The 25563-nt window shown below is 32.3% G+C and overlaps 2 protein-coding genes across 18 annotated transcripts in view; one reads left to right on the top strand and one right to left on the bottom strand.

Annotated features, from left to right (window-relative positions):
• LOC143217773 (protein no-on-transient A) overlaps positions 1–4807 on the top strand; it is a 21838-nt gene extending 17031 nt beyond the window's left edge. For all 3 annotated transcript variants that reach the window (XR_013010893.1, XR_013010892.1, XR_013010895.1), the window contains one exon: positions 224–4807. The gene's annotated coding sequence lies outside the window, so the exon portion shown is untranslated. The remainder of the gene's footprint in view (positions 1–223) is intronic.
• Rbcn-3b (WD repeat-containing protein Rbcn-3B) lies at positions 1120–25563 on the bottom strand. Of its 15 annotated transcripts, XR_013010890.1 has the most exons (28): positions 25405–25563; positions 25095–25317; positions 24428–24606; positions 24114–24346; positions 23884–24026; positions 21433–21623; positions 21210–21355; positions 19954–19974; positions 19030–19056; positions 17543–17633; positions 17055–17466; positions 16449–16669; positions 15935–16154; positions 15737–15851; positions 15427–15632; positions 15191–15328; positions 15014–15082; positions 13651–13752; positions 10969–11181; positions 10632–10896; positions 9838–10057; positions 9322–9547; positions 8903–9243; positions 8243–8566; positions 7855–7947; positions 7381–7578; positions 3796–7009; positions 1120–3193 (listed from the first exon to the last, which is right to left on the bottom strand). XR_013010890.1 is itself a non-coding variant. In XM_076442314.1 (27 exons), exons 3-27 carry the CDS (start codon positions 24590–24592, stop codon positions 6824–6826), a joined length of 4566 nt encoding a protein of 1521 aa, XP_076298429.1. In that variant the 5' UTR covers positions 24593–24606; positions 25095–25317; positions 25405–25563; the 3' UTR covers positions 1120–6823. The 15 variants fall into 15 exon arrangements, 14 of the variants coding, with proteins under 14 accessions (XP_076298429.1, XP_076298431.1, XP_076298433.1 ...); XM_076442314.1 differs by having other exon boundaries at positions 1120–7009; XM_076442316.1 differs by having other exon boundaries at positions 1120–7009; positions 8903–9228.

Here is a 25563-nt window from a genome sequence, read left to right as displayed (position 1 = left end):
TATACGTAATCCTTTGTACTATAATTTTATGATCAATAATATACTAAAAAAAACTGAAGTATAAACAATAAGTTAATATTTTATGATGAAATTTTGGCTAGAGTACTGATTTAAACGGATGATAGCGTTTTGTTCGTAAATATACTGATATTTGCAATTATAATGTACTAAACGTAATCTAAATGAAATTTTATGGAGAAAAATATATTTTTCTTTGTTACAGTGTCATATGGTGCTCAATAAATACGAAGTTATACAATTTAACTTGTGAATTAATTATTTAGACATTACGTTTAATTATGCCTACATTACCATAGAATAAATTGAAAACCTGTTGTTAATCTGAATGTCTTACAACTGTCAGAGAGATAAAATGAACGACCCCCCTGTTTAGATTTCTGGTTTTACAATATATTGGAATCATGAAAACGTTTCTGTGGAAGTTAATTCCGCAGATTGACTGACAATAAATACATTTAAGTCAAATTCAGTCACTTTGACCATTCAATATTCTCATTGTCAAAATCTAGACCTTTATTTATTTTTATAACGAATGAAAAAATTTATATTTCGGTATACAGATCTCTGCACACAGATCTGTATACATATGAATAGGGAATCAATTTCTCATATTGTCGTTCAGCTTAATTAAATGATGGGTAACTAAAGTAATTCAACGATTTTTATTTTGTTTTATTAATCGTCATTAATAATCCCTTGCCTCTTTTCCTTGCGCAACCAGAGTTTTGTGTTTTTTCTATGTAATCCAGTCGATTTGAGCGAGAAAATGCCAAAAATCCAAGTTTCCATCATAGGAGATTAGTGGTTTAGAAGTTGAGTGTTTCAATATAAAAGTTTTGCTGACTAGAATTGAAAGGGATTTAAAAATTGTAAAATAAGTTTCTCCAAAGACATGTATCAATAAAGTTGGAGTAAATATTTAAATTTTTTCGATTGCAATTTAAGAGATCAGTTTTATTGTGAAATCTGTATTATAAACAAAATTAAAATTTTATAAATAATGAGTAAAAATTTTGATTTTTACAATACGAACTATTTTAACAGTATTTAGTAATAAAATAATGCGAGAATGTAACATTTACCAAGATAAAAAAGATCTTCGTTATCATGGTATATATATTATTGTTCAACGCAACGCATTTCACATTGATTACATTTAAATACATTCAATTATTGCATAACGATTAACAACATGTGCGGTATACTTTTCTTTGCATTAAATGTTAGCATTAGTGATGGAATGTTAAATTACTCGAATAGTCTCGAATGAATAATGGAAAAATACAGAAACTTTGGAAATTCGAATATTTTGAGAATATTAAAAATTTTTAAGAACTTATGTATATATATTTACTGCACGCGCATTAATTTTGTTTGAATGAGAAATACGAAGTTTACGTTCCATTCGTGTTTATATAAATACGGTTGTAGAACATTTACTTCTTCATTTACTTCTAAGGTATACATTCGAACTGAAAAAAGATTCTAGATTGTAACAGTGACATTTCCAAAGATTGAGAGTGGAATCGACATCGAGTATCCATCACTGACAACATAGTTATCAATTGTCAGAAAGAGCAAAATTGTTAAAGATACTTCTCGGTGACGTTGTTCCAAAAATGAATTCCATAATTTCTTTTTGAAGACTACAATGATGGCGCTTCATTAATGCCAGTCCTGTTCACGATTGGAATCCCTTATGCCTTATGCAATTTCATATTTTTGTACCCATCATCTGTGCCTATATTATTGCATTTATATTGAATGCGCACACAAATTATTATCATTATTATTATTTATATAGTACAAACACATCAACGATCACAATAGTTACCCACCACACTATTGTAACGCAGGTCGTCGAAAACATTTAGGCAGTCAGAGTAATGTAGACAAATATTCTGATTACCGGTGTACTATAGTAACTGAAACTGTAGAAAACCACGTATAGATGTCAAGGTCAACTCTGAACAGGACAGGATTCCGCCATACGTAACGCACGATAAAATACATAATGTACACATAAATTACATAGATACAATTAGGCATAGTTCGGTTGTTTTATATACAAAATACAAGCAACACGGAGAAATCGTTTAATTCACCACGATAGGATACTATATTGAGTAAGTCCGTCGTCTCGTGCCTCCTCACGAAATCTACATATTTTTTTGGCGTTTACGAGTATTTCATTTTGGTACCAATCATAGACGTGCTTGTAGTACTAGCGTTCTCCATCACAATATTCACAACATCGATATTATTTAACTTTATCAATAAGTCAATCCATTCGACCACTTCGACGTCAGAGAAGCCTTATGCGAAAAGTAAATGCAAATGAAACTTGTATTTTGTAAGTGTTATTTTTCATTTCATTGATACTTCTTTCAAGCTTTAAATTCCTGCTTTTTTAGGGCTTGTAAAAAATGTAATATACTGTTTCGGCAAATGGATCCGACATACTGATAAAAAGAATTATATTTAGTACTCTCAACGTAAAGATGTTATGTCATTTGGATTGCAGGATTTCTTTAGTTTTATACGCAGCATACATTGCATATACAACGATGTATTTAAACATTGGAAGTACAATTTTTACACACTTAATACATACTTATAAGTAATACCACTTGAAACTAAAGAGTGGAAAAATATATGGAAATGGAGATGCATCCTGTATGGAGACAAGCTTGTAGATAATGTATTGATTATTTGACAAGCTTTTCTTTTACAGTCTGTTTCTAGTTTTTCATTTAATATATTAGACTGCGGATCTTTATGCATTTATGAATAAATTGTTTGGGTGGAATATAAAACAATAATAGATTAGAAAAATGTAAGAACACTGTAAAATTTTTTTTAACATTTTCACAATCAATGCAGAATATTTTTATTTTGCATAAAGATCCGCAGTATAGTGATTATGTCTATTTATATCTATTATGCTTCTATTTATTTATATTTAACTGTGGTATTATGTATAAGTATATACAAAGTTCACAAGAAAAGACAAATTTCAATTTGCAAGAAGTCTTGTATAATGAGTTTTTATACATTTTATATATTAAGAGTATTATTTATACTACATAACAGAGAACAAAATTTTATTCAAATAATCGATGACCAGTTAAAGTTGTGTACAGGAACTCTCATTCAAAGTATATGTATATACCTAATTGAACAGATAAGTTAGTTTGTATATAGTCGCATGCAACAAAAATGTATTTTTTATAATTGAGATATATATACTATTTGCAACTTTTGAATACTTGCATGTAAAAAAGTGTTGAACGGCTTAATGTAATTTTAACCCCTTGCCGTATCATTTTCTTTACAGTTACAGTGATTAAAACGTCTTTATCCAAAAAAATGTCATAGGAAAGAAAAGAATATTTATTTTCTGAGCTAGTTTAACTCGAAAATTAAACACTTCTTCCGACCTAGAATATTTGCATTCCCTATGATTTTTCAAATTTTATAGATACGAAATTGGTATAATACTGTATAAAACTGATTAGATATCGACACATTTAATAATGTAAACAATATTTTGAATAATGGTACAGCAATAGTGGTGCCTCAGAGTCACCATTTGAGTGCTCAGGGTTAAATATTGATTACAAACGAATGAAATTTTATTTCCGTCAAAAAGAAAGGCGTAACATTCATATTTGTTAGACTTTGTTCAAGATCTTCATGACGAGTGTGGCTCATTAATATACGGCAAGGGGTCAAAGTAAATAATATTTTCTATACGTTGTTTTAACTAATCACCTAATGTTCCAACAAATTTTGACTCATCTCTGGTATGTACTATTTGGAAATTGAAGCCAAATAATGTTTTACTATTGATTTCAGACACATAACCCGCGCGTGCGCGATTATATATATACTTAAATCTGTCTCGTTCATTGAAAGATTCGCTCGCAATTTCTTGTGCGATCCATAATGAACATAACAAATCTGAAACATATAAGAATTGCACACACAATTGCATTCTTCATTCCACACTAGTAAGAAGCTGGACAACAGAGTCATAATTTTTCTAGTTATCGATATACGTATGCACAACGTACTGTTCGTCGTGTTTACAAAAAAAAAACGTTGTTTAGACTTGTTAAACTCTAAATAACGAAAATAAATTAAGCTAAATAAACTTAATATCTTCTAGTATATTCTCCGTTCATCGTTATACGAATGACGAGATATCTTAATTAAAAAGAGAAAAATAACAGTAATCACACTTTACGTTCGAATTCACTAAAAAGATTAAATTCAATCCGTCGCTTTTTCAATTCTAAACGACGAAATAAATATTATTATATAAACGCGTATACACATGGAATACTTATAAAAGTCGTAGGTAACTGCAAAGGATATTTGAAAGTTGAAATAATTATTTTAGTGATAACTCTTTCGTTGGCCAAGAATTTAATCGATGACTTTCACTCTTGCTTTTGTTTGTAGTTGTAAGTACCAAACATACAAACAGAGTTGCCATTTAAATCAAATCCTGGCGTAATAACTATAGATTTCATTTAAGATTCGAGTGTATTTAACTCGCTAAAATTAGTAGAAATAGCCCAACGAAAAACAAGAATTCGTTCGAAGCGTTCTACTACACATAAACGGAATAAATGTAAGATTATTCATACAAATTACTATTCATCTATTTCTCGCCAGTATAAGTATTATGTATGTACATACAAATCCTTGGGCGACAATTTATATTTTTTCTTATTTTTCTTTTTTCGTATGTATATATACACATGTATGTATTTCATACCGCGAGGCTTCATACGGCAATTATGTTTAACCATTAAACCGAGGTTTCAGGAATATGTCCAGTAAGCAATCTGCTCTTGATTTTCGCTATGAATTTGTCACCAATACTTGTCGACAAATTCCGACCCGTCTGTTTTCGCATTTAATGAAAAATAAAGAAGTTTTCTAATTCGGTTAGTAGTCCTTCACACCGATATACCCGACCCGGTATCGGATTACGACCAAGGCAGCTCGAGCTTCTTGGCTCCTCGTGGGGTATGCCCCCCAGTGGAAGGGATAGGCGAGCTGACTTGAAACGGTCACCTCCGTCACGCTTAGAACAAGATTAGACCCGCTCTTACAGTGCGACCGATTTAGCGTGGGATTGCGCCTGTCCTGTATACTTTCCACTCGAATACTGTTTACGCATTAAAGTCGAAATTTGTCGACCAGTTTCGACGGAAAATTCATAGCAAATAGGGACCAAATTCTGCTCCAAGCATGGTCTTGGCACCAAAATGACCGCCTTTCGTTCGCGAAGTACGATTACAAACATTGATCAAAATTTGCTCGAAGCAGGTTTGGCTGACTGGGTGCAAACGTTGCTTAAATAGCACACGTAATAGTATAATGTTGTACAATGTACAATACAATACGACACATAAATTGTTTTACATAGAAATATTCAACAAGTTACACATCATATATATTCGTCAGTACGAAAGCATTTTATGTTGTTTCTTTTATTTTTCTTTGATGTAAGATACACGAGATGCTAACGAAATAGTTGAGACCCACGATTACGCGTAGCTAACATTCAAATAATATAATGCAATTAAATTACTAGATTAAAAGAATAGATGGCGATCAAAACTATCTCTGGTGTTTACTACAATGCAAAAATCGAATGTGCTCGTATGTAGCGAAGAAATGGAACAATGTAATTATACAGGAAGGTTCGCCAAATATTATCACCTCGATTTACGTCATTATTATGATCTGCAGTGAGAAATGTTAGGATGGAGATTCAATGGTTTCAAGAGATGCACATACTGGTATTACTACTTTTTTTTTAGTTGGACGCGTCCAGGACTTATAAAGGTTAACTTTGATTTTTTTAACAAAACCATATAACTTCCTATGTTGCTGATGCAGCTTTTTATTCTCTATAAAAACATATTAACCTAGGTAGATCGAAAAATGAACATTCGTTTAAATGTAAATGTTGCAAAGAAAACCTCGGATAAAGAATAAAGTTTGCGCAGAAGCTTCGACTACATTGCTCGATACGAAGGAATATAATAATCGCCGAACGCGTTACAAGATGCGAGACGATCACTATTCTCTCTGTTCCAAAAATGTTGAAATGTAAATAGACGTTACATTGAACTCTTTTTGTAAATAATTATTAAATAAATAAAGTTATCATTGGTTTGTAAGAGAATGAGATTTTTTATGAAAATTTATATTAAAATAACTGTTAAACTAATCATTTTTCGGCACACATAGGTTAATACTTTTTTATAGAGTAGAGTTTTTATACGATTTCATTTAAATAATCAAAGTTGATCCTCGTAAATCCTTGAGGTGTCCACCAACTAAAAACACCAGTATGCGCATCTCTTGAAACCATTTAATCTCCATCCAAACATTTCTCGCTATCTACGAACAATAATAATGACGTAAATCAAGGTGATAATATCTGGTGAACCAGCTTGTATAATTGGAAGAAAGAAATAAACTAAAAAGGAACAAATTTCCGTACCATGCTTGATGACAATTATTATGCAATATCCTGCGTCGTGGAACGATGAAACTCGTCACTGATTGAGCTTACTTCCGTATGACAACCGTATCTGATTAGTTACCACTAGCACTATTACGTACCAACAAACGCACCAATATTCACGACGGCACTTTCGGCTCTTTTTTTGCCTACAATTATTCCGCGTTTCTGCTTATAGACTGATCCCATTTGCTGTACCGTATGTTCTTTTTTGTTTGGTCAGTACTGGAATATTGAAGGATCATGTACAGTTTATACGTTGAACCGTGTTTCAGATCCGTCAGCAAGCATTAACGTAACCGTACGGTTATTTATCCATATCAGGCGAGCTAATCGCATAGGATTTAGACGTGCTACATCATTAATCGGCGCGGTACTATATGACTTAACGCAACGCGTTTGCGAATTTCCTAGACCAAACATACCACTACTTGTTTGCTGGAAAATGTTAAATATTTTCAATGAAAATGCAATACAGTATTGTATAATCACTTAACGGGGTAGACTCGTTTCCAGCCTTCTCATTTCTCGATAATACAAAGTTTTTCAGTAGTCAAAAGCGCTAGATAAAAGATAAATCTATTTTTACGTTTACGAGGCGTAATTTGCATTATTCGGTAGCATGTAGCTGTCGCAGCTTTATGAAAGTAGAACCAGCGGCAATCTTGTGTGTACAGGACAACGCTCGAAACATTGCATTATCGAGAAATAAAATGAGAAGGCGCATCCCACACCCTTGCAATCCTGGAACCTCGAGTCTACCACCTTAACTGCGTTAAAATATCAGTATAAAGAAAAGTAGTTCTTACCTGCCAAAAGCATAACTTATTTTCCGTACAAGAGTAACTAACCAGGAACTTGCCCTCAGGTGAAAATGCTAGTGCGGTTACAGATGCCGAATGCGCAGGTACTGTCTGGCATTTAACGTTACCTCGTAATTCGTATAGGGCGAGTTGACCATTTCGACTACCTACAGCTATCCTACGCGTCGCTGGACAATGACTCACCTAAAGAAGATATTAAATTAACTTCAGTCGACAATCAACAAATGTAAAAAGAAATGTAAAATGTTGTAACTTCGACTAATGATCAATGAGCGATTATATGTTAAAAATGTTTTCCGAATTTTTAAGAAATTAATTATTTTCTAAAAAATTGATCACCACGCTTTATCGCTAGCTATATAGATATTATTATATAATAGTTCCATATTTTAGATGCAAATATTTAAGATCAAAAGCGGACAAATGATTTTGGTACGAATGTTATTTTGATGAACTTACTTGATTAAATCTACACACTGCTGGAAATACATCGTTTAATGATTTCGTTTTCAGATGACCTGGGTCCAAACAATGTAAAATGATATCCATGACCTGTGAACGTTGATTATATTATATTTTAAGTATACAGGATGTCCCGAAACTGTTAATGATATTAAAAAATGGTACAGACGGTATCAGGAGGCACACAAAAAAACAAAGTTGACCTCTATGCGTCCACATTGAAAAAAGATATCTACATCGGAAAGTGTGCCCCCTGATACCGTTTAACTTTTGTCTGAAACATTTTTTAGTATTATCAACAGTTTCGGAGATATTCGACAGGGTCGATTTAAATACGACAGAAAATTTCAAATTTTCTAACTTTAATGAGCAATACTATACGTACCTCCACTAAAAGATCATTCATTTCACTTTGCATTTTATCGATTAACTGTTCAACAATTCTGAGTATTTCTGGTTTTGCCTTAGCTAGAACGCTTGCACCCATATTTACATTTAATGTTTGCGCATTTTGTTGCAATGTGTTGTATCTGGCCACCTCTCGTGCCATCGTAGTAATGAAAGCAGCAGGTCTGGCAGTAGCTATTAGAGTTAAAGCGTGACGTGCTGTACGACATGTATCTGCCTGAGGTGTAAGCGGAAGACCATAAGTCATGCTCGGTACTAGTTTATCTGCGTCGCAACACATTTCCAGAAGACCCAACAATACCTGTATTATCGGAGAGTGAAATTAGTAACTGCTTTTTCCCTATACAGGGTGAGGCACTAAGACCATAATGTTGCACCTCGTTGCATTCGTCTCAATAGCCTCTAAAACATGGCATTCTACTTAAACAAAAAAACAAAGGTGACCTTCGCATCGCTGAAGCGACTCCACCTAGCAACAAAAGATTAACGCCATACTACGGCCCCTGTTGTCCGATGCAACTTTTATTTCGAAAACTTTTCTACTACTATCATACTTTCGGAGTTATTGTAGGTGGCAATAGTCAGTGCCTCACCCTGTATATACTATTGAATAGCATTAATGAAAGCTCGTTTAAACCTTTGACACGTCAAGATAAGGTTCCCAAACGGTAAAACCTCTACCGATGAGATCGATTGCTGCTCTTCTTAAAGCAGTATGTAAGGGTAATTTTGGCGAGTGAGGTGCATGTAATAGATGCGTAAGTGCCATACTGGTATGCCTAGCAAGATCATTATTTCCTATTCCAAAACCTTCTACGATTGAGCTCTTTCGCCTTTGATCATTATCTCTTCTATGATTCATTGTGGCAACATCCTGACCAAATTCAGCTCCTATTACACCTAATAATACAACCGCTGTGGTCTGCTTCCGTTTAAGTTCTGCTACGCTCGATGGTTTCCTAGCTGTATTTATTTTTGCTGATATGAGTATGTACAGTTTGCATATTTATATTTCTAGATTGATATCGCATAAGTACAATTTAACGTATTAAATACCTTCGGTTAATTCCTCTTCTTCGTCTTCTTCTTCTTGATGCGATTCTGCTGGAGGTACTGGACTACCAGATGTTGGAGGACTTTGGTTCTGAATTTGTGGTGCAATGGGTTCTTGAGTACTATACATTGGTAAATACTGCGACCAACTGTCTACAAGTACTTTTCTTCCTTTTGGACCCATTCTAGTTAATTCAGCAAGCAGTAAAGCTTGAGCAGCTTCACGAATCTAAAATAGTATCATCGTGTCTGAGTTCATTCGTTAGACCTCAGATAGCACTGTACATCCGTAGGATGTCCGTATCATGTTCAGTTTACGTCCGAATGTCCTCCTAGACGCTAGGACGTCCTGGAACCTTCCCACGACATTTACAGAACGTAAGGAAGACGTGTAGGGGACATATGGACCTTATTAGGATGTCCCATAACGTACAGAACGTCCAGTACGTACGGACGTACATCGGATGTACATAAGATGTCTTTGTGCTCTATTTGGAATATATTTTACTAACAACTAACCTCAAGACACTGATGTTGCCATCTCCTTGCCATCATTTCGACTTGAGGTCGTTTAAATGTCTTTGCACCACCTTGTGCAGTTACTTTGTCAGGCAAGAGCACGCAATGCAGCGTCGCTAAAAGGGACCAACCTTGCTTAATCTGTGCTTGCTGTGCTGTATAAATTTCCTCATTCTCTTCTTCTGCTTTATTCCAACTTACTGCTGATCTATTACCAGGCCTATGTAAAACATAACAATGAAATCTACTCTACATTTCAATTCTTTTATAATAAATAGTTAGTGGATCTTTATGCAGAGTAAAAAGTTTCTACCTGAATTGCAACATACTCGAATGAAATAGAAAATAATTTTCTGTCTTATCATGTTTCATAGGTACAAAATAATGTAATAGCACCGACTAGATATGAGGATAGACCTATCATCCTATGTATTTTTGCAGTCCATTTTTCGGGGGCCACGTAACACCATTGTCATTTTTCATTTCACGCGATTTAGACGAGTTTATGCCAGAGAATCTTCGTGCCACAAATAAATAAATAAGTCTATCTCTGTTCTGAATCGTTGTTTCGCGTGCTGGATCGCTTCATTTGCATGCAAATAGGCGAAATGAGAATGGTAACGGGATTACGTGACCCCACAAAAGGACATTGGATGATAGATCTATCCTTATACCTCGTCGGTGGTAACAGTATTTTTAAATTTATCTAATGTTTTTATCGTTTTAAATTACACCTACTCATTTTTGTCATAAATCCATAAAGATCCACTGTCTAATAATAAAACAGCGCTAACCTATGCATTTTTCGATTCCGTTCTTGTTCAGGTACAAAAGTTGCATTGTTCATCGACATTAAAGTATTTGCCAAAGCAACTAATGCCAACAAATGATTGCTAGTTAATGTAGTAGATAGCTCCCAATGTGCTCTTGCCGTGAATGCTCTGGTAAGCCTCTCCTGTCTAACTAATTCGACTGGTAAACGTTGTTCTAATTGAGTTGCGGGTTCACCAGCTGGTTCCAGTTGTGTCTGCCAAGTTGGTAGCAGCAGTGACATGTAGCCTATAATAAACAATAATGAATAAAGAATTATATGTACAAAGAGATACGGTTATGAAATTCTAGACGTCCTACCTCCTTTAGACAATACACCGAATGAAACGGGAACCATGGGTCTTAGTAAACCTAGTTTCCCTTCACAGACACGATCCAAATCTGGATCTAAACCCCACGAATGTAACAAGCTTAGTATAAGCTGAGCAACTTCCATAGTTGCGTTTGGTTCATTAAAAGCTCCATTCCGTTTTAAATTACTCTTTGCAGCATCGCTACTATTCCAGTTTTCACCTGTAAAAATTTCGAACGTCAGATATGTATAAATTGATAAATTTGCGATCTGTAAAATGTGCATCGTCAGAATGAAGTGTAATAGGAATTTAAATGTGAAAGCTTTCCATTATTCTATTCTAAAGGCCTTCTCAAATAAACATGTAAAAACTACATTACGAAGAAGAAATTAATTAGTTTTAATCTTAAATATTGGAAAGTTTTATAGCAGCATGAAATTTAAAAATGAAAATATTAATATCAAACGAAAACCTGAAATATATGAGACATGTATATTGTAAATATCAGGCTTGAGCAGTCAATATATACCACTATACATGTATTATCAAATAGAATTACACATTATGTACATACCCAAAATATTAAGTGATAATGGTCTTTTTCAATAAGCATAGACATATTCTACATACAATGTGTCTCGCGAACTCTGTCCACTTATTAAATATCTTGGTTATTTCAAACAATGCGAGAAAATGTTATTGACAAAAGTTATAGGGTTTAAGAAAGTACATAATATAACATAAATAGTATTCTTGCAAGTGGAGGCATAGAGGAGATATACATATATATAGAGGTCAATTTTGTTTTTTTAAATGAAATGTCCAATTTTTTATATTAGATTTCGATAGATTGGCGTGTTCTCATTGTCAGTATAAAAGTACCACGATGCATTTGTACTAAAACTTACTGTTGCTGAGATATTTGACGTTTTTTCGTTTTACATATACTCAGAATACGCCAATCTATCAAAATCGACCATAAAAAATTGGAGATTCCATTTAAAAAAACAAAGTTGACCTCTATGCCTCCACTTGCAAACCCTATAATTTTGTCAGTAACATTTTCTCGCATTGTTTGAAATAACCAAGGTACATATTTAAGTGAACAGAGGTCGTGAGACACACTGTAATTAAAATATCTATGCGTCTAAAAACCAACACACTGTATGTATATCTGAAGTTTATGTAATATATATATACAGTCAGTCTCATAATTGATAGCACACACTTTAAATTAGAATAAGTTTTTTTATAAACGGACCTCAATTTTTCTGCCAAGCTGGATGGATGGATTTGTTTACTAGAGGATGTGTAATGAAAATTTTGAAAAATGTGCGTTTAGTTTGAATAAGGTTGCTTTCTGCAACTTTTTTATTTAGGCTTGCAACGAAAATTTAAAAAATGTGACTTGTAGATTGATATAAATTATGTACATGCTGAAAATTTTATCGAAATCAAATAAATGGGTTTTCAGTTATAAACGTATAAAGTCGACGATTTTCAGCTTTCTCAATTTTCATAACTCGGAAATCAATTGATCAGTTTCGACGAAGTTTTCAGCATATTTATATTGTTCAGAATGATGACCTTGACAACATATTTCAAGGTCATTGAAATCGGAGAGGTCAATCCTATTGTAAATAATTATAATGTAATATGTATGTAGTATACGTACATAAATAAATAAAAAATAAAAATCTTTCTAAAAATATAACATATATACAGGGTTTTCCAGCTAACTTGATCACCCTTGATTAAGCAATACATTTTATGAAAATTGTAAAACATGAAATTTAAATGGCCTCGAAGGACCCATCGTGCGGTATTTGGTTTTTGGCGCGTGGAGGCATTTCGGATATTTCAAGATCACCTTCATTTTTTTAAATATATCTATTTAAATATATCTATGAATAATGGATTTTTTAAATGGATAATGGATATCGTAAGTCAATAGAGTATCAAATTCTGAGTAAAAATGTATTGACTTTCATGTGTCCTGCAAATTTTTTTAAATGCATTTCTGCAATTAAAATGCAAAAATATTTTGTTAAAGTTCCATTTTAATTGAAAATTATTTCGATAATGTCTCGTTAACTATTATATTTAAGACATATGAAAGGCAATATATTTTTACTTAGAATTTGATACGCTATTGACTTACGATACAAAAAGTGCGTCATTCCATTAAAAAAAGCCGATACGATACAAAAAAGCAAATACCGCATGAGATGAGCCCCTCGAAACCATCTGAATTCCAAGTTTTACAATTTTCAGAAGATGTATCGTTTAATAGTTATTCGGGGTGATCAAGTTATCTGGGAAACCCTGTAAATATATAAAACGTTTTATGTTTACAACTCACTGTATGAGAATATTATGTGTGATATCGTTTCTTTACCCAATGATGATATAATCTCGAATGTGCAGTTTGCGTCAAATGAATAAATGCCAAAGCATTAAAATTAAACTAACGTGTAAGTGCATTGAAACAAAAGTTAGTGCACATATTTAATGATTCGTATTGTAAACGTCAAATTAAGGAATAAACACGAATTTTATGAAGAAAAAATAAGAAGAGATGAAGAAACGTAATTTCGATTCTATACGAACGAAAAGAACCCATGCGAAATAATTTGAACAGCAGAAACTACTACAATGATTTCATCATTTTCCTTAAATCATGGCTAACCTTTGCCGTCGAGAGTCGACGGCTTGAGGCCAACGCTTTCCACCTTGGCCTGAATTTTAGTGTGTACGTTCTCTGCACCCTCCTTCATTTTAGCCAATATACCTATAGAAAGAAATTGGCTTTAGATACTATAATAATCAAAAAATGTTCTGAACACAAATCTTTTAACTAAGAACTACAACTGAAGGTATGGATTAAAGGCAATGCAACATCCGAATATTATGCGAATCGGAATTATGCGTGAATCAACGAATTCAATATAAAAAGATTACTATTCATATCAAACAAATCAAGAGTACAAGGCACTATTTTTCTATGTAAACTTTCACTAAAACACATTCATCAAGTAAATAATAAATTATGATACATGGATTGAAGGTTCGAGTGAAGCAAAATACAAGTGCTACTTGGATGAACGTCCAACATTATCTAACAAACAAAATTGTTTCAAGGTTCAAACTATATTTTGAATATATTGTACCTTACATAAACCTACCTACATTTATGCACATGCAATCACGCAAGAAATTTAATATGTTTTGCACCCCAAATTCACCCTTTTGCAAATCAATTTTACCCTTTTGCAAATCAAATTCAACCTTCTACAAATAAAGTATTTTTAAGTAAGTTCTTGTAAAAAAAAACTCAAATCAAATGTCAACGAATCGTTAAGAAATTCATAATTTTATTTATTGCACAGATGTACATCAAATACTTATTTAAAAGTAATTACGAGATTGCGGATCTTTCTGCATTAATTGTGAGCAGCAGGAATAAAATAAAAATTGATTCCATCCCTTAATGAGTTCGCTACACTAAAAACAACATCACAATACTCTCAAATTTTTCTAATCTCTTACTGTTTTATAATTCACTCAACTACCCAATTACCAATTCATTAACTTTGTAATATATGAAAACTGTGTGTAGATTTATATTCATTGTAGCCGTTTTCTCATTAATAAATTCTAAACACGAAAGTACATATGTATCTATTGAAGCGTATTAAGTCTTCTGTTATGTTATATGTTTCCCTCGCAGTAATGACACCGTTCACGTGTGTCTAAATAAATATATAATTTAATCTAAATATATAAGTAAATAATTATTTTAAATATACTTAATGGGTGAAATTGATTTGTAAAAGGTTGAATTTGATTTGCGAAAGGGTGAAATTGACTTGCAAAAGGGCGAATTTGGAGTGCAAAACCTATACATATATAGAAGATGTATATTGAACAACTTGTACAAAGAATAACACGTAAAAAACTAATAGCTTTCAAATTTTTGCAAGACTTTCACTATACAAAAATATGTACACAAACTACGATTCATAAAATGAAACAATATCAAAGCACGATACCGTGACGATCCTTTTCCTTTAAAATTCGTTCAACGTCGCCTGCTTTATCCTTGACACGACCAAAAAAGTCTACAAATTGGCATGTTATTGTAAATGTTTTTCATTAATATACATACTGGCTAATTTCCAGTAGTAATATTCATATGTATTGTAGAAATAATGAAAAAAAGTTTCAACCTGCAATTTTCTTGTGAGCATCTGGACTGGCGGATTGAGTAAGGGCTGCAACCTTCTGATACTCCGATGCTGAAATTAAACCCTGTGCTTCCAAAGAACCGGGTGACATTGCTCCGTACTCATCGCTAAGTAATTGAACTATAATAAAAAAGACAACGAACAAGAGGTGCTATTATATAAACAAAATAATTTACTATCACATACCTTGTTTAGAAATAAAGTAGAAAATGTAATACCTATTAAAGCTTCTATGTCAAAAAATAAAATATGACTTTCTGGATCTTTGGGATTACTCCTGAAGCCTTGAATCATTAAAGGTGCGCCTTTCGCTTTTATTTGATTTCCATGGTCTGGTCCGTGTCCGCCATGAAGTTGTTGTAATTGATGCAACCCTCTTTGTGTCGCATGCCTTATAGCTGATAGGTTTCTGTGTCTTAAGCCTCTGAAGAAACAGAATCGAAAATGTAATAAAAAATTGCTTTCCAGGATCTTCTCCGAAAAATTCACTCAAGATTCTCACCATCTATGTTGCAAGATTTCATTTACCTAAAAAAATGCACAGCAGGATTGGCTAAGCCTAATTCACCTCCCGCAGCTGATCCACCAGATGCTGTCATTGTATTTTCGTCACACGCATAAAGTACTTCTTCAGCAATAATACCTGTATTAGTTTTACTTATGGTTTTATAATATCACAATTAAATATATTGATCGAGGAAGACTTAAAATAAAATCCATACATACCATGTAACACACGATCCAAGTGACCAGTCTCCATTTGCCATACGTACACAGCCCCATCCGAGCATCCCACTATCATAAAGTCATCCAGTGGTCTCCACTTTATTGTAACAACTGGAAATAGATGGCGAGAAGCAAGACAAACGCATTTTCTTTCCGCTAATGATAATAAAGTCACACTGTGATCTGATGCAACACTGCAAACGCATTTTTGTATTCTAGGCTATAAGGAAACAATCACATTATAATCAAATAAAAATAAAATAACAATTTTAACAGCAAAATTACATAATGATGAATCATTTACATATACAGGTATACATATATTATACAGATTGTTCAGTCTAGTTCGGGAATAGACATTTTTTTCTTATTTCCGATATCTTAAAAATATGTCAGAGAGAATGACATAATATGTCAGAGAAAAATTTGTTTAAACCTTAACCCTGAAGTTATACCTATAGTCGATACTTAGATTATAACTATAACAAATGGAGGAAAAAGATATTGTACATACACTGCAATTATCAGGTGGCACCATTAACTGCGTAATTTCGCCAGCGTGGACACAAAACCTATGAATTAGTGTACCAGCATAAAGATCCCATAAACAGACAGCAAAATCGACAGAGCCAGAAACAAGATGTACTCGATCGTAGCGCGGTGCAGCTCCATGTGGATATAAGAGACAATTTACCCGTCCAGAATGGCCTAAAAGTATTTGGTGTGGAGGCCAATCTATAAACAATCAAGTAATCGAGTAAGAAGAACAAAATATGAGCATATCAATTTTTATTTATATACTTTTCTACGCAGAATTTCATAGTATATCCGAATTTGAAAAAATGAAGGTGATCCTCATATCTCGATAAAAAAGCAAAGCAATTAAAAACAGATTAGAGCACTCTATGTCCCCCAGGAAACCATGGAACTTTTGTTTGAAACATTTTTCCGTACAACAAATAACTTACGAGTTATTTGAGATCCTCACGTTACGAGACTCACCCTGTATTCTCGGGAATCCCGAAATTTTCGAAAACCCGTCCCAATCCCAAATAAAATTCTCGACCCAACATTTTCAGGTTCTCTAATGAAAATGTCTTAAAGTGTACATTTACTTTACCATCATATTGCTGATGGTTGCCGTGAAGCAATTGAAGCATAACTGTTTGTGTCGCAGGAACAATGATAATACTGCCGTCCTCGCGACCAACAACTAAACGACTTTGTTGTGGTAAATATATGCTAGCTGTTAACTTTATTCCATGTCCGTCTCCACTGTCTAGTTGATCTAATATACCAACTGGCGGTGGTTTCATTTCTTTCCACGCTGCCGTAAGACTTGTTTTTACTGCTGGGGGCAAAGAGAGAGTTGTTGAGCGATCATTTTGATAAACTTGGGCTAGTTGATTTGTTACTTCTGGCACTGTCCAAAGAACAACAACACCCTCGCTATCACCACGTAATAAATATTTTACTGTTTTATTCTGCTTTTGAACTGTAACTAATCGCATTGCTGGTGGACATGATAAAGGCTAAAACAAAAATATAATGCGATAATAACTATGATTTATATATGATTGCTTTATTATTATAAAATTTTACAATTACCTTATCTCCAGGTTGTGTCAGGGTGCAGTACAAATATGGTTGGTCGTATTCAACGCTTGCAGTATGAAAATTTGTATTGTCTGCAACGCTACTGTATAAGTAAAACAAACAACAATATATTATGTTAGTACATAAAATTTATCTTTAGCAATAACGCCATTTGTAAGCAATAATTTATAATGAACGTCCATACATTTTGTAAACCATAGAACTTTTCTGTACTTTATGTACAAATGTTAATTTAAGCTGCTTATTTACATTGTAACAAACATTATCTGGGAGTTGCTTATTTTATTACTTATTTAGTAAAGAAATATAACTAAGCAATACTGCATTGTGTAAATTTATTTGCTCCAAGCTATATACAGTTGTGGAATTAATTAAATCATTATATCTTTGTATATGAAAACTTATTTATGCAATAAGCGCAATAAATAAAATCAGCATGGATGTGAAACTAAAATGTGGTATAACACAAATGTTTACCATTCACCCATTTTGTGATATAGAAACGAATGAAATAGTGAGACATGCAAAGCAACTGAGAATAAATGTATAAAATGAAAACAGAAGATCTGAAATACATAGAGATATAGTGCCTTGTTTGTAATGTCTTCCTTGAATAATGGTACACTTATATCACATATTCTACTGTCAGATAGATTTAAAACTTAAAGCGTGAATCAGATTTTACAATTTTTTAAAGAATTAGAGAAGCAAAATTCTTTAACATATTATGATTGTCTTCACAAAACAATAATAAATTTTATTTATGTAACAATAAAAGTAACTAAAAGATTAAAAATGAAAAATTAAACGAACATTCTTCATCATTGAAATTTTAATATGCAGGATGTACGAGATAAGGTAATACAAGCTGTTTTCTCAGAATCTAATGAAGATATCGAATTAATCTTTTTTTAATTAAATGGTTAAGGAGGGCTAATATTTTAGTATGTATTACGTTTTGTTGGGGTAATTTTTGGGGAGAGGAAGGGGGCCCCCAACATTTTTATTAAAATTACCCCAAAAAAATGTAATACATACTGAAATATTAGCCCTCCTTAACCATTCAATTAAAAAAAAATTAAGTCGATATCTTCATTAGATTCCAAGAAAACAGCTTCTAACACTTTATCTGCTACACCCTGTATAAATAACATTTTTGTAATATGGAACTTAGCTAAATTTTAATAATATTGTAAATAAGGATAAACAATAATCTAATTATTTAAATTTTTACATCTTTCTATACTTCTCAACAAACATTCCAGTGTATTTATCTTTTATACAAAAATCTATAGAATAATCTGCGAGAGTGTCCTACACATATTTAGTAGGTAACCACGTATAATTGGAAATAAGAGTGAAATCAGTAGAAGAGCGACATATTTAATCAAGTAGCTATGAAGAGAAACATACACTGACGGAGAAAATACAGTAAGGAACACAAGTAGAAATGTGTTGTAGAAATAATGCAGGGTTACCTGCTGAGAGCCTTGCCCTTCAGCTTGCTAGAAGAACACCAGATCCATCGTAGAATGCAGTAGATGAAATAAGATGCAGTAGATGTGTATTATATGAAAAAGACACATCACCGTAAAAAGTAGTCATAGTGTTAACTACATGTTTGTTATATGTAAATGTGTTGTGTTTTTGTGTTCTTTACCCGCTCGTTAAACGTAAACATTAAACGTAATTGTATAACAACAGGAAAGTGAAAAAATTTATTTTGAACTTGCACATTCACTGTACACAACGTGTGTCTCAATGTTAATATTTATAACTTGCACAAAAAATGCATACAATATCGAAATATACAAATTTGAAAAAATTGTACGAAATATTTAATAACGAATGACTGTTTAGAACATAAATAGAATGTATTTTCTTTCGGACCGCGTTCAAATTTGATCAATTTTATGTATTTTATGTAAAGCGAAACAAGTGATATTGGGATTCGAATTTCTACTTTCCATTTAATGAACTGAATATGAATGTTTATGGAAAATGAAGTAAAGAAATACAAAGAGAACAAATATTAAATATGTGCATTGCCAGCAGGTGCCTCTATGGAATAACATACAGGTTTCAAATTAAAGCCTCTGCTTAATTTAAATGTCAACACAGCTGACTAAGATGAATTCATCTACATAGTTATATGAAATATACGTATAAAAAATGTCTTTTATGTGTTTTTGCTGTTATATCGGAAACTTTTACTGTATTAGAGTTTTTGGATTCGTTAATTATATAGTAATATTTAAGACAGCAAACAAGTGCATATTAGTATTTGTCATCATGCTATAGATATGGACATAATATTATTAGTAGTAAATTATTTTCCTATCACGACAAAATTATATCAATTATATAAGATAATGTATAATACTAATTTTGAGAACATCTACCTGTCAAGATGTACCAGAACCCTATAAGTAAGAAATGAATGACGTTTTAAGTAAATGGGTCAATGAATTTATACAGGGTGTTTCACCAGATATTACCACCTCGATTTCCGTCATTATTATTATTCGTAGAAAAGAATATTTGTATAAGGTTGAATGGTTTCGAGAGATGCATACTTTGGTGTTGTGAGTTTTTTTGCAGATGGACGCGTAGAAGAGATACGAAAGTCATCAGCATTTTTTTAAATGGGATCATATGTTTTTTTCTGCACCAATCGATGAAGCTTCATATATTCTCTACAAAGAGTATAAACCTATTGCTATCGAAAAACCATTAGTTAAGGAGATATTTCATTTTTAATGTTGTTACAAAATCACAACTTTCTTGATAACGTTACAAATTCAATGTTTCAACTATCTACATTTTACAATGTGGCTGTAGCAGGATGGTTGTCCTGCACATTATGCAAGAATAACAACAAATGCATTAGATCAAATATTTCCGAATCCTTCGATAGGACGAGGTAATTCCATTCATTTTCCGGCAAGATCACCTGATTTAACACCCCTCGACTTTTCTTATGGGGTTACTTGAAAAATGAAGTATACGCTGAGGGTCCGACTACAGTTGCTGATATGAGAGATCGTATAATCACCAAATGCAATAACATACCACCAGTTTTATTACATAATGTAAAACAATCATTACTTTCTCAATTCAGAAAATGTCTGATGTTTTCTGTGAATAAAGTCATTATAACATTGTTAAGAGAGTCGTGATTTCAAAACAACATTAAAATTAAAATATCTCCTTAACTGATGTTAAGGTTTTTCGATAGTTTTCGACTTTTTTGTAGAGAATATGAAGCTCCATCGATTGGTGCAGGAAAAAACATACGATTCCATTTAAAAAGATACTGATGACTTTCATATCTCTTCTATATGCATCTACCTAGAAAAAAACTCACAACACCAAAGTATGCATCTCTCGAAACCATTCAACCTTATATAAACATTCTTCACTACGAATAATAATGACAAAAATCGAGGTGGTAATTTGGTGAACCACCCTGTATAACTAAACGACGTATAATATGGTTACATACTTTACAAGTATATTATGAATTATTTACAGGCTCTTCTACTAATTAAAAAACTATTAAATTTTAATATCTCGTATAAGTATTCAAATATAAAATATTTAAGACTCAAAAATAGAATAACAAGAAAAGGAAGTATTATATTTTTCAAGAACATACTTAGCTGGTAATTTATACAGATAACCACGGCCTTCGTCGCTCCATACAATGACCCTGTCCGCAGCTAGAAAATCTCCAGCCATCCAACGTTCACCGGAAGGAGCAGAAATCGAACATAGGACGGAGAAATCACCAGCATCGTATATCTACTTGCAACAGGACATCAGTCACAATGATCTTAATCTAATCAAGATGACATAGCGATGGTAATATATAATAGTACCTGCCAATCTTTAGAACACACAATTAATACAGTCCTCTGATTATATGGACAACAGGTCATCGCAAGTGCATTAAGACACTGTATCTGTTTACTTTCATGTTCATAAAGCGGTTCGCTATTTCGATTCTCGTGTCCAAGAAGAGTCCACACCTTGACCGTACCAGTTGTTGTTAAGGCCAGCACAACGTCGTCTTTAAATTAATAGAAGCGCCTGTTGCGCGTTAACCACTTCTAAGTAGGCGTCACAGCATTTTAAGCAAAAGAAATTTTAGTAACAGTCAACAAAGTAACACCCTACAAACATTATCAATGCATTTGAAATTATAGAATTTTTCATTTACAAAGTAATTGTAGTACTTTAATATATTGTGAAATGAAAATACTAAAAGAACAAAATATTGAAAACATTTACTAATTACAGCTCTTAAATAAGAGAAACCCATGCAACATAACAATGACTTCATGTAAAATAAAACATGTTATACTATGATAAAAAAACAATTATATCTTCGTGGAGCTCCCGATTCATGCTTGCTTAAGTCATGCATAAGTTATCTTCAAAGTTTAGTATATGATTACCGATATTTGGAATTCTACATCCACTATAAATAGACAGCAGATCTTTATGCAAAATAAAATTTTTTTACGCGAATTACAACAAACTGGAGTGAAATAGAAATTTATTTAATGTCTTAATATATTTAATAGGTTGACTATAATATAACAGTGTCTTCAAATTTTTCTATCGTTTTTACTGTTTTATATTACATATACTAATTTCTGCCATAAATGCATAAAATCCGCTGTCTAATAATAAAGTAATTTCTGCAAGCTCAACACTGATATTACTTCCCAATGAACCTAACATGTATACATATAAAAAAATTGTATGCAAATGTTTTCCTAAATATACATATTATTCACTTACAAATTTTATAAGTTGATACTAAACTTTAAAGATATTACATATTTACAAATAAAATGTTCAAGCTTTGTATACATAAATAACGCCTGTTTGTTAAATTTGTCATAAATAACAAAATTCTACTTTAAAAACATAAATAGTAAATGCCAAACATATATTTAATATATCACAAACACAACAGATTTAAAAACAAACACAACTGTAAAAGTAAATAATCGATCACAAACAGTTGATGCACGTATTTTGTAACATATCTTTTAAAATTACGTTATAATAGAAAAAAGTAAAGCATAAATTTCTATATATATCAACTAATATGTTACTCATACTATAAATAAATATAATTCCTTAAAATGTTGTTCAGTTTGAAATTATAAACATACTAAACATTGCATTCATTACACTTACATATGACATACATTTATTTAAACGATAAATTTAATGTAATGTATACTTACTATAGGTTTAATTTGTCACCAAAAAATGATACGATAGTGATTAATGAGTGTAAGTAAATGCAATGTATGCTTCGGTGAGGGCTTTTCGTGGAAGGAATAGCAAATGTAAAGGATAAAAATAGAAGGATAGTTAGTTAAATTATTAATGATGCTTAATTCATTTGATTTTTTGTTTAAAATAATAACAACAAAAAGAGTAAGAGAGAAACAAGACATGAAATATGTGATACAGCTTTGACTACCAATGTAATAGCACTGATATCTCTTCATATGTCATTCTTTAACATGCTGTAACATAATTTCTGTTAAGAGAGATTTCAATAATTTATAAATTATTATCATTAGATCGTTCTATCTTTTCAGTAATATCGTCACATTAAATTGTGCCTATGAAACTTCTTTTATATTCAAGAAATCAAGTGAATACGAATCCCCAATACACCCAAAGTATAAAGCCCTTTTTAAGTTAATTGCTTAAGAAAGATTAGCAGAATGCTGAAAACCCCAAAAAGAATACAAAATCTAAATACATAATCCTCAATATCCATTAATTGTTCTACCTAAAATCGATACTTATAAATACTCCATTTAAAAAGGTAATAGTGCTCAAATAGAAATATGTATTAACGCTTTTAATATTTAATACAGAATTTGAGCATAAAGTATATAAGAAATTAGTAAACAAAAAGGTAATAAGTATATCGTGCAAGTGTAAGTATTGGTCAAAAATATCAAGTAGTAGTTCTAAAAACTCTAATTGTGTAAAATATGGAATATTTTATATTTATCATCTTTAAGCAACTTCCACCAACATATAAAGATAATAAAAATACACGAGATATCTCGTCCATAGCATCGTACGTATGACAGCATCACAGGTGACGAGATGTCTTGTCTATTATAGTGGAAGGATTAATAATCAAAAACACTTGCACAATATAATAAAGTGGATAAAATAATCAACAGAAAGAGAGACAGAGAGAGAGAGAGAGAGAGAGAGAGAGAGAGAGAGAGAGAGAAGATAGCAGCTTATGGTAAAAAGCGTAGGTGTGATGGAGTGTAACTAACTTGTATGCACGTAGAACCGACCTTTCCGTTTGGCCGGCCGCAAAACGTGCAATGCACTGATCCAATCAGGATTAACGCGTGAACTCAGGGTAAATAAAACTTCTAAACTGAACGGGTCCATCACTAAAACCTCAGGATAATATCTGAAATAAATCAATAAATAAAAACATGTTCTTACTATCTGGAAAGATAACATTTGTGCAGAAGTATTTAACGTAAAACGTATATACCCAGAACAGAAAAGTCTAACGTCTTCTCCACCAGCAGAGACATAAGGCAACATTTGTGTATGAACACTGCTAAGTTTCACAGCTTCTCTGCATTTTCCGTCAACTAAATCCCAAGTACACATTTCTCCGCTTTCGCTGCTACTAACAATATAATTCTGTTCCATAATAACACTGGCTCGACTGAGGCACATTATTGGAGCAGTGTGACCAACAAGTAAACATCTTGGAGTCATCTTAATATATACATATATATACATGTATATACAACGTTTATCTTATTATTATGTTTCTAATAAAAGCATATATTTATTTACCTTCAATATTTCAGGATCTACTTGCCACAGGCATATTTGACCATCATAACATCCTGTTACCAAAGTTTTTTGATCTCGAGATAAATAAATACACGAAATGCAATGAGTCGGAGCTATGCGACCCCACAGTACTATAGGTACTACCAAGCTTGTACCCACTGTCATTTTTAATATTCAACCTATAATATTTATAGAAAAACTGTATTAATTATATATACCAATGCTACAATAAGATATAATTACCTGCGCATTCGATCGAAATAATTGTATAGTATCATTATTAACATTTCATAAATATAAAAAGATTGTTATAATTAATGTTAATTATATAATTTAACTATATATATTATAACATTTTCAGATAATATATATTATTATTTCAAATTTATACTCTAAGCATCGTATTTTCTCTCATTAACTACATCTTATCAATTTATCTCTTTATCTAAAAATTGTGTTTATTACAATGATACGAAAAAAAACAATACATAGGAAAGACACATGTGTCAACTGCGAAAAGTATAACAATGAAAATTCTGCCTTTAATATATATTCTACGTACGACACGTGAAATAACAAAAATTGAGAGAAAAAAATATGTAACTCAACATAGGCTATCTACTGACAGTGCCATAAAAATAATGCCGTAATAAATGAATGACAAAACCTTGTTATAGAGTAGTCGAAGAATAATCAGTGTTATATGGATATTAACAGCAGGTATTTTCGTTGATAACAAATCAATTCTTCTTCCGTAGGAAAAGCAGCTTGACAAGCATCTATCACAAAGTCCATCGCAACAACGCGATACACTAAGGATCTCGAAGAAAAGCTATTAAAAGCAATTAGAGGCGTCTGCTACATCACATTCACGAGATGTCACTGACAATCTGCAGAGTTCGATTTTATTGCGTTTATATACAGTTACTTGAACAAACCGATGCATATTTTATATAGAAAACCATAGAAATATTTACCGAAAATACTGAATGTTAATGACAACGGTTCCAAACGTTTTAACTGGCGATATATGCCAAAAATCTACAACCCTTAATGCACTCTCACGACCGCGGCCATCTTGATGTTGAGAATAGTCAGATTAACGCATACAATCAGCTGTTCCACGTCAAAAGGTC

Source organism: Lasioglossum baleicum, chromosome 18 (genome assembly GCF_051020765.1).
Source record: "Lasioglossum baleicum chromosome 18, iyLasBale1, whole genome shotgun sequence".
Lineage (NCBI taxonomy): Eukaryota > Metazoa > Arthropoda > Insecta > Hymenoptera > Halictidae > Lasioglossum > Lasioglossum baleicum.
This window is presented reverse-complemented; position numbering and strand designations above follow the sequence as displayed.

Coding starts and splice junctions, on each gene's coding strand:
- Rbcn-3b (XM_076442314.1), bottom strand. CDS start 24,592: ATGACAGTGGGTACAAGCTTGGTAGTACCTATAGTACTGTGGGGTCGC. Junction 21,624..23,883: donor TCGGTTCTACGTGCATACAA/GTTAGTTACACT, acceptor ATTAATTTAAAG/ACGACGTTGTGCTGGCCTTA. Junction 15,083..15,190: donor TGCTCACAAGAAAATTGCAG/GTTGAAACTTTT, acceptor GCCAATTTGTAG/ACTTTTTTGGTCGTGTCAAG.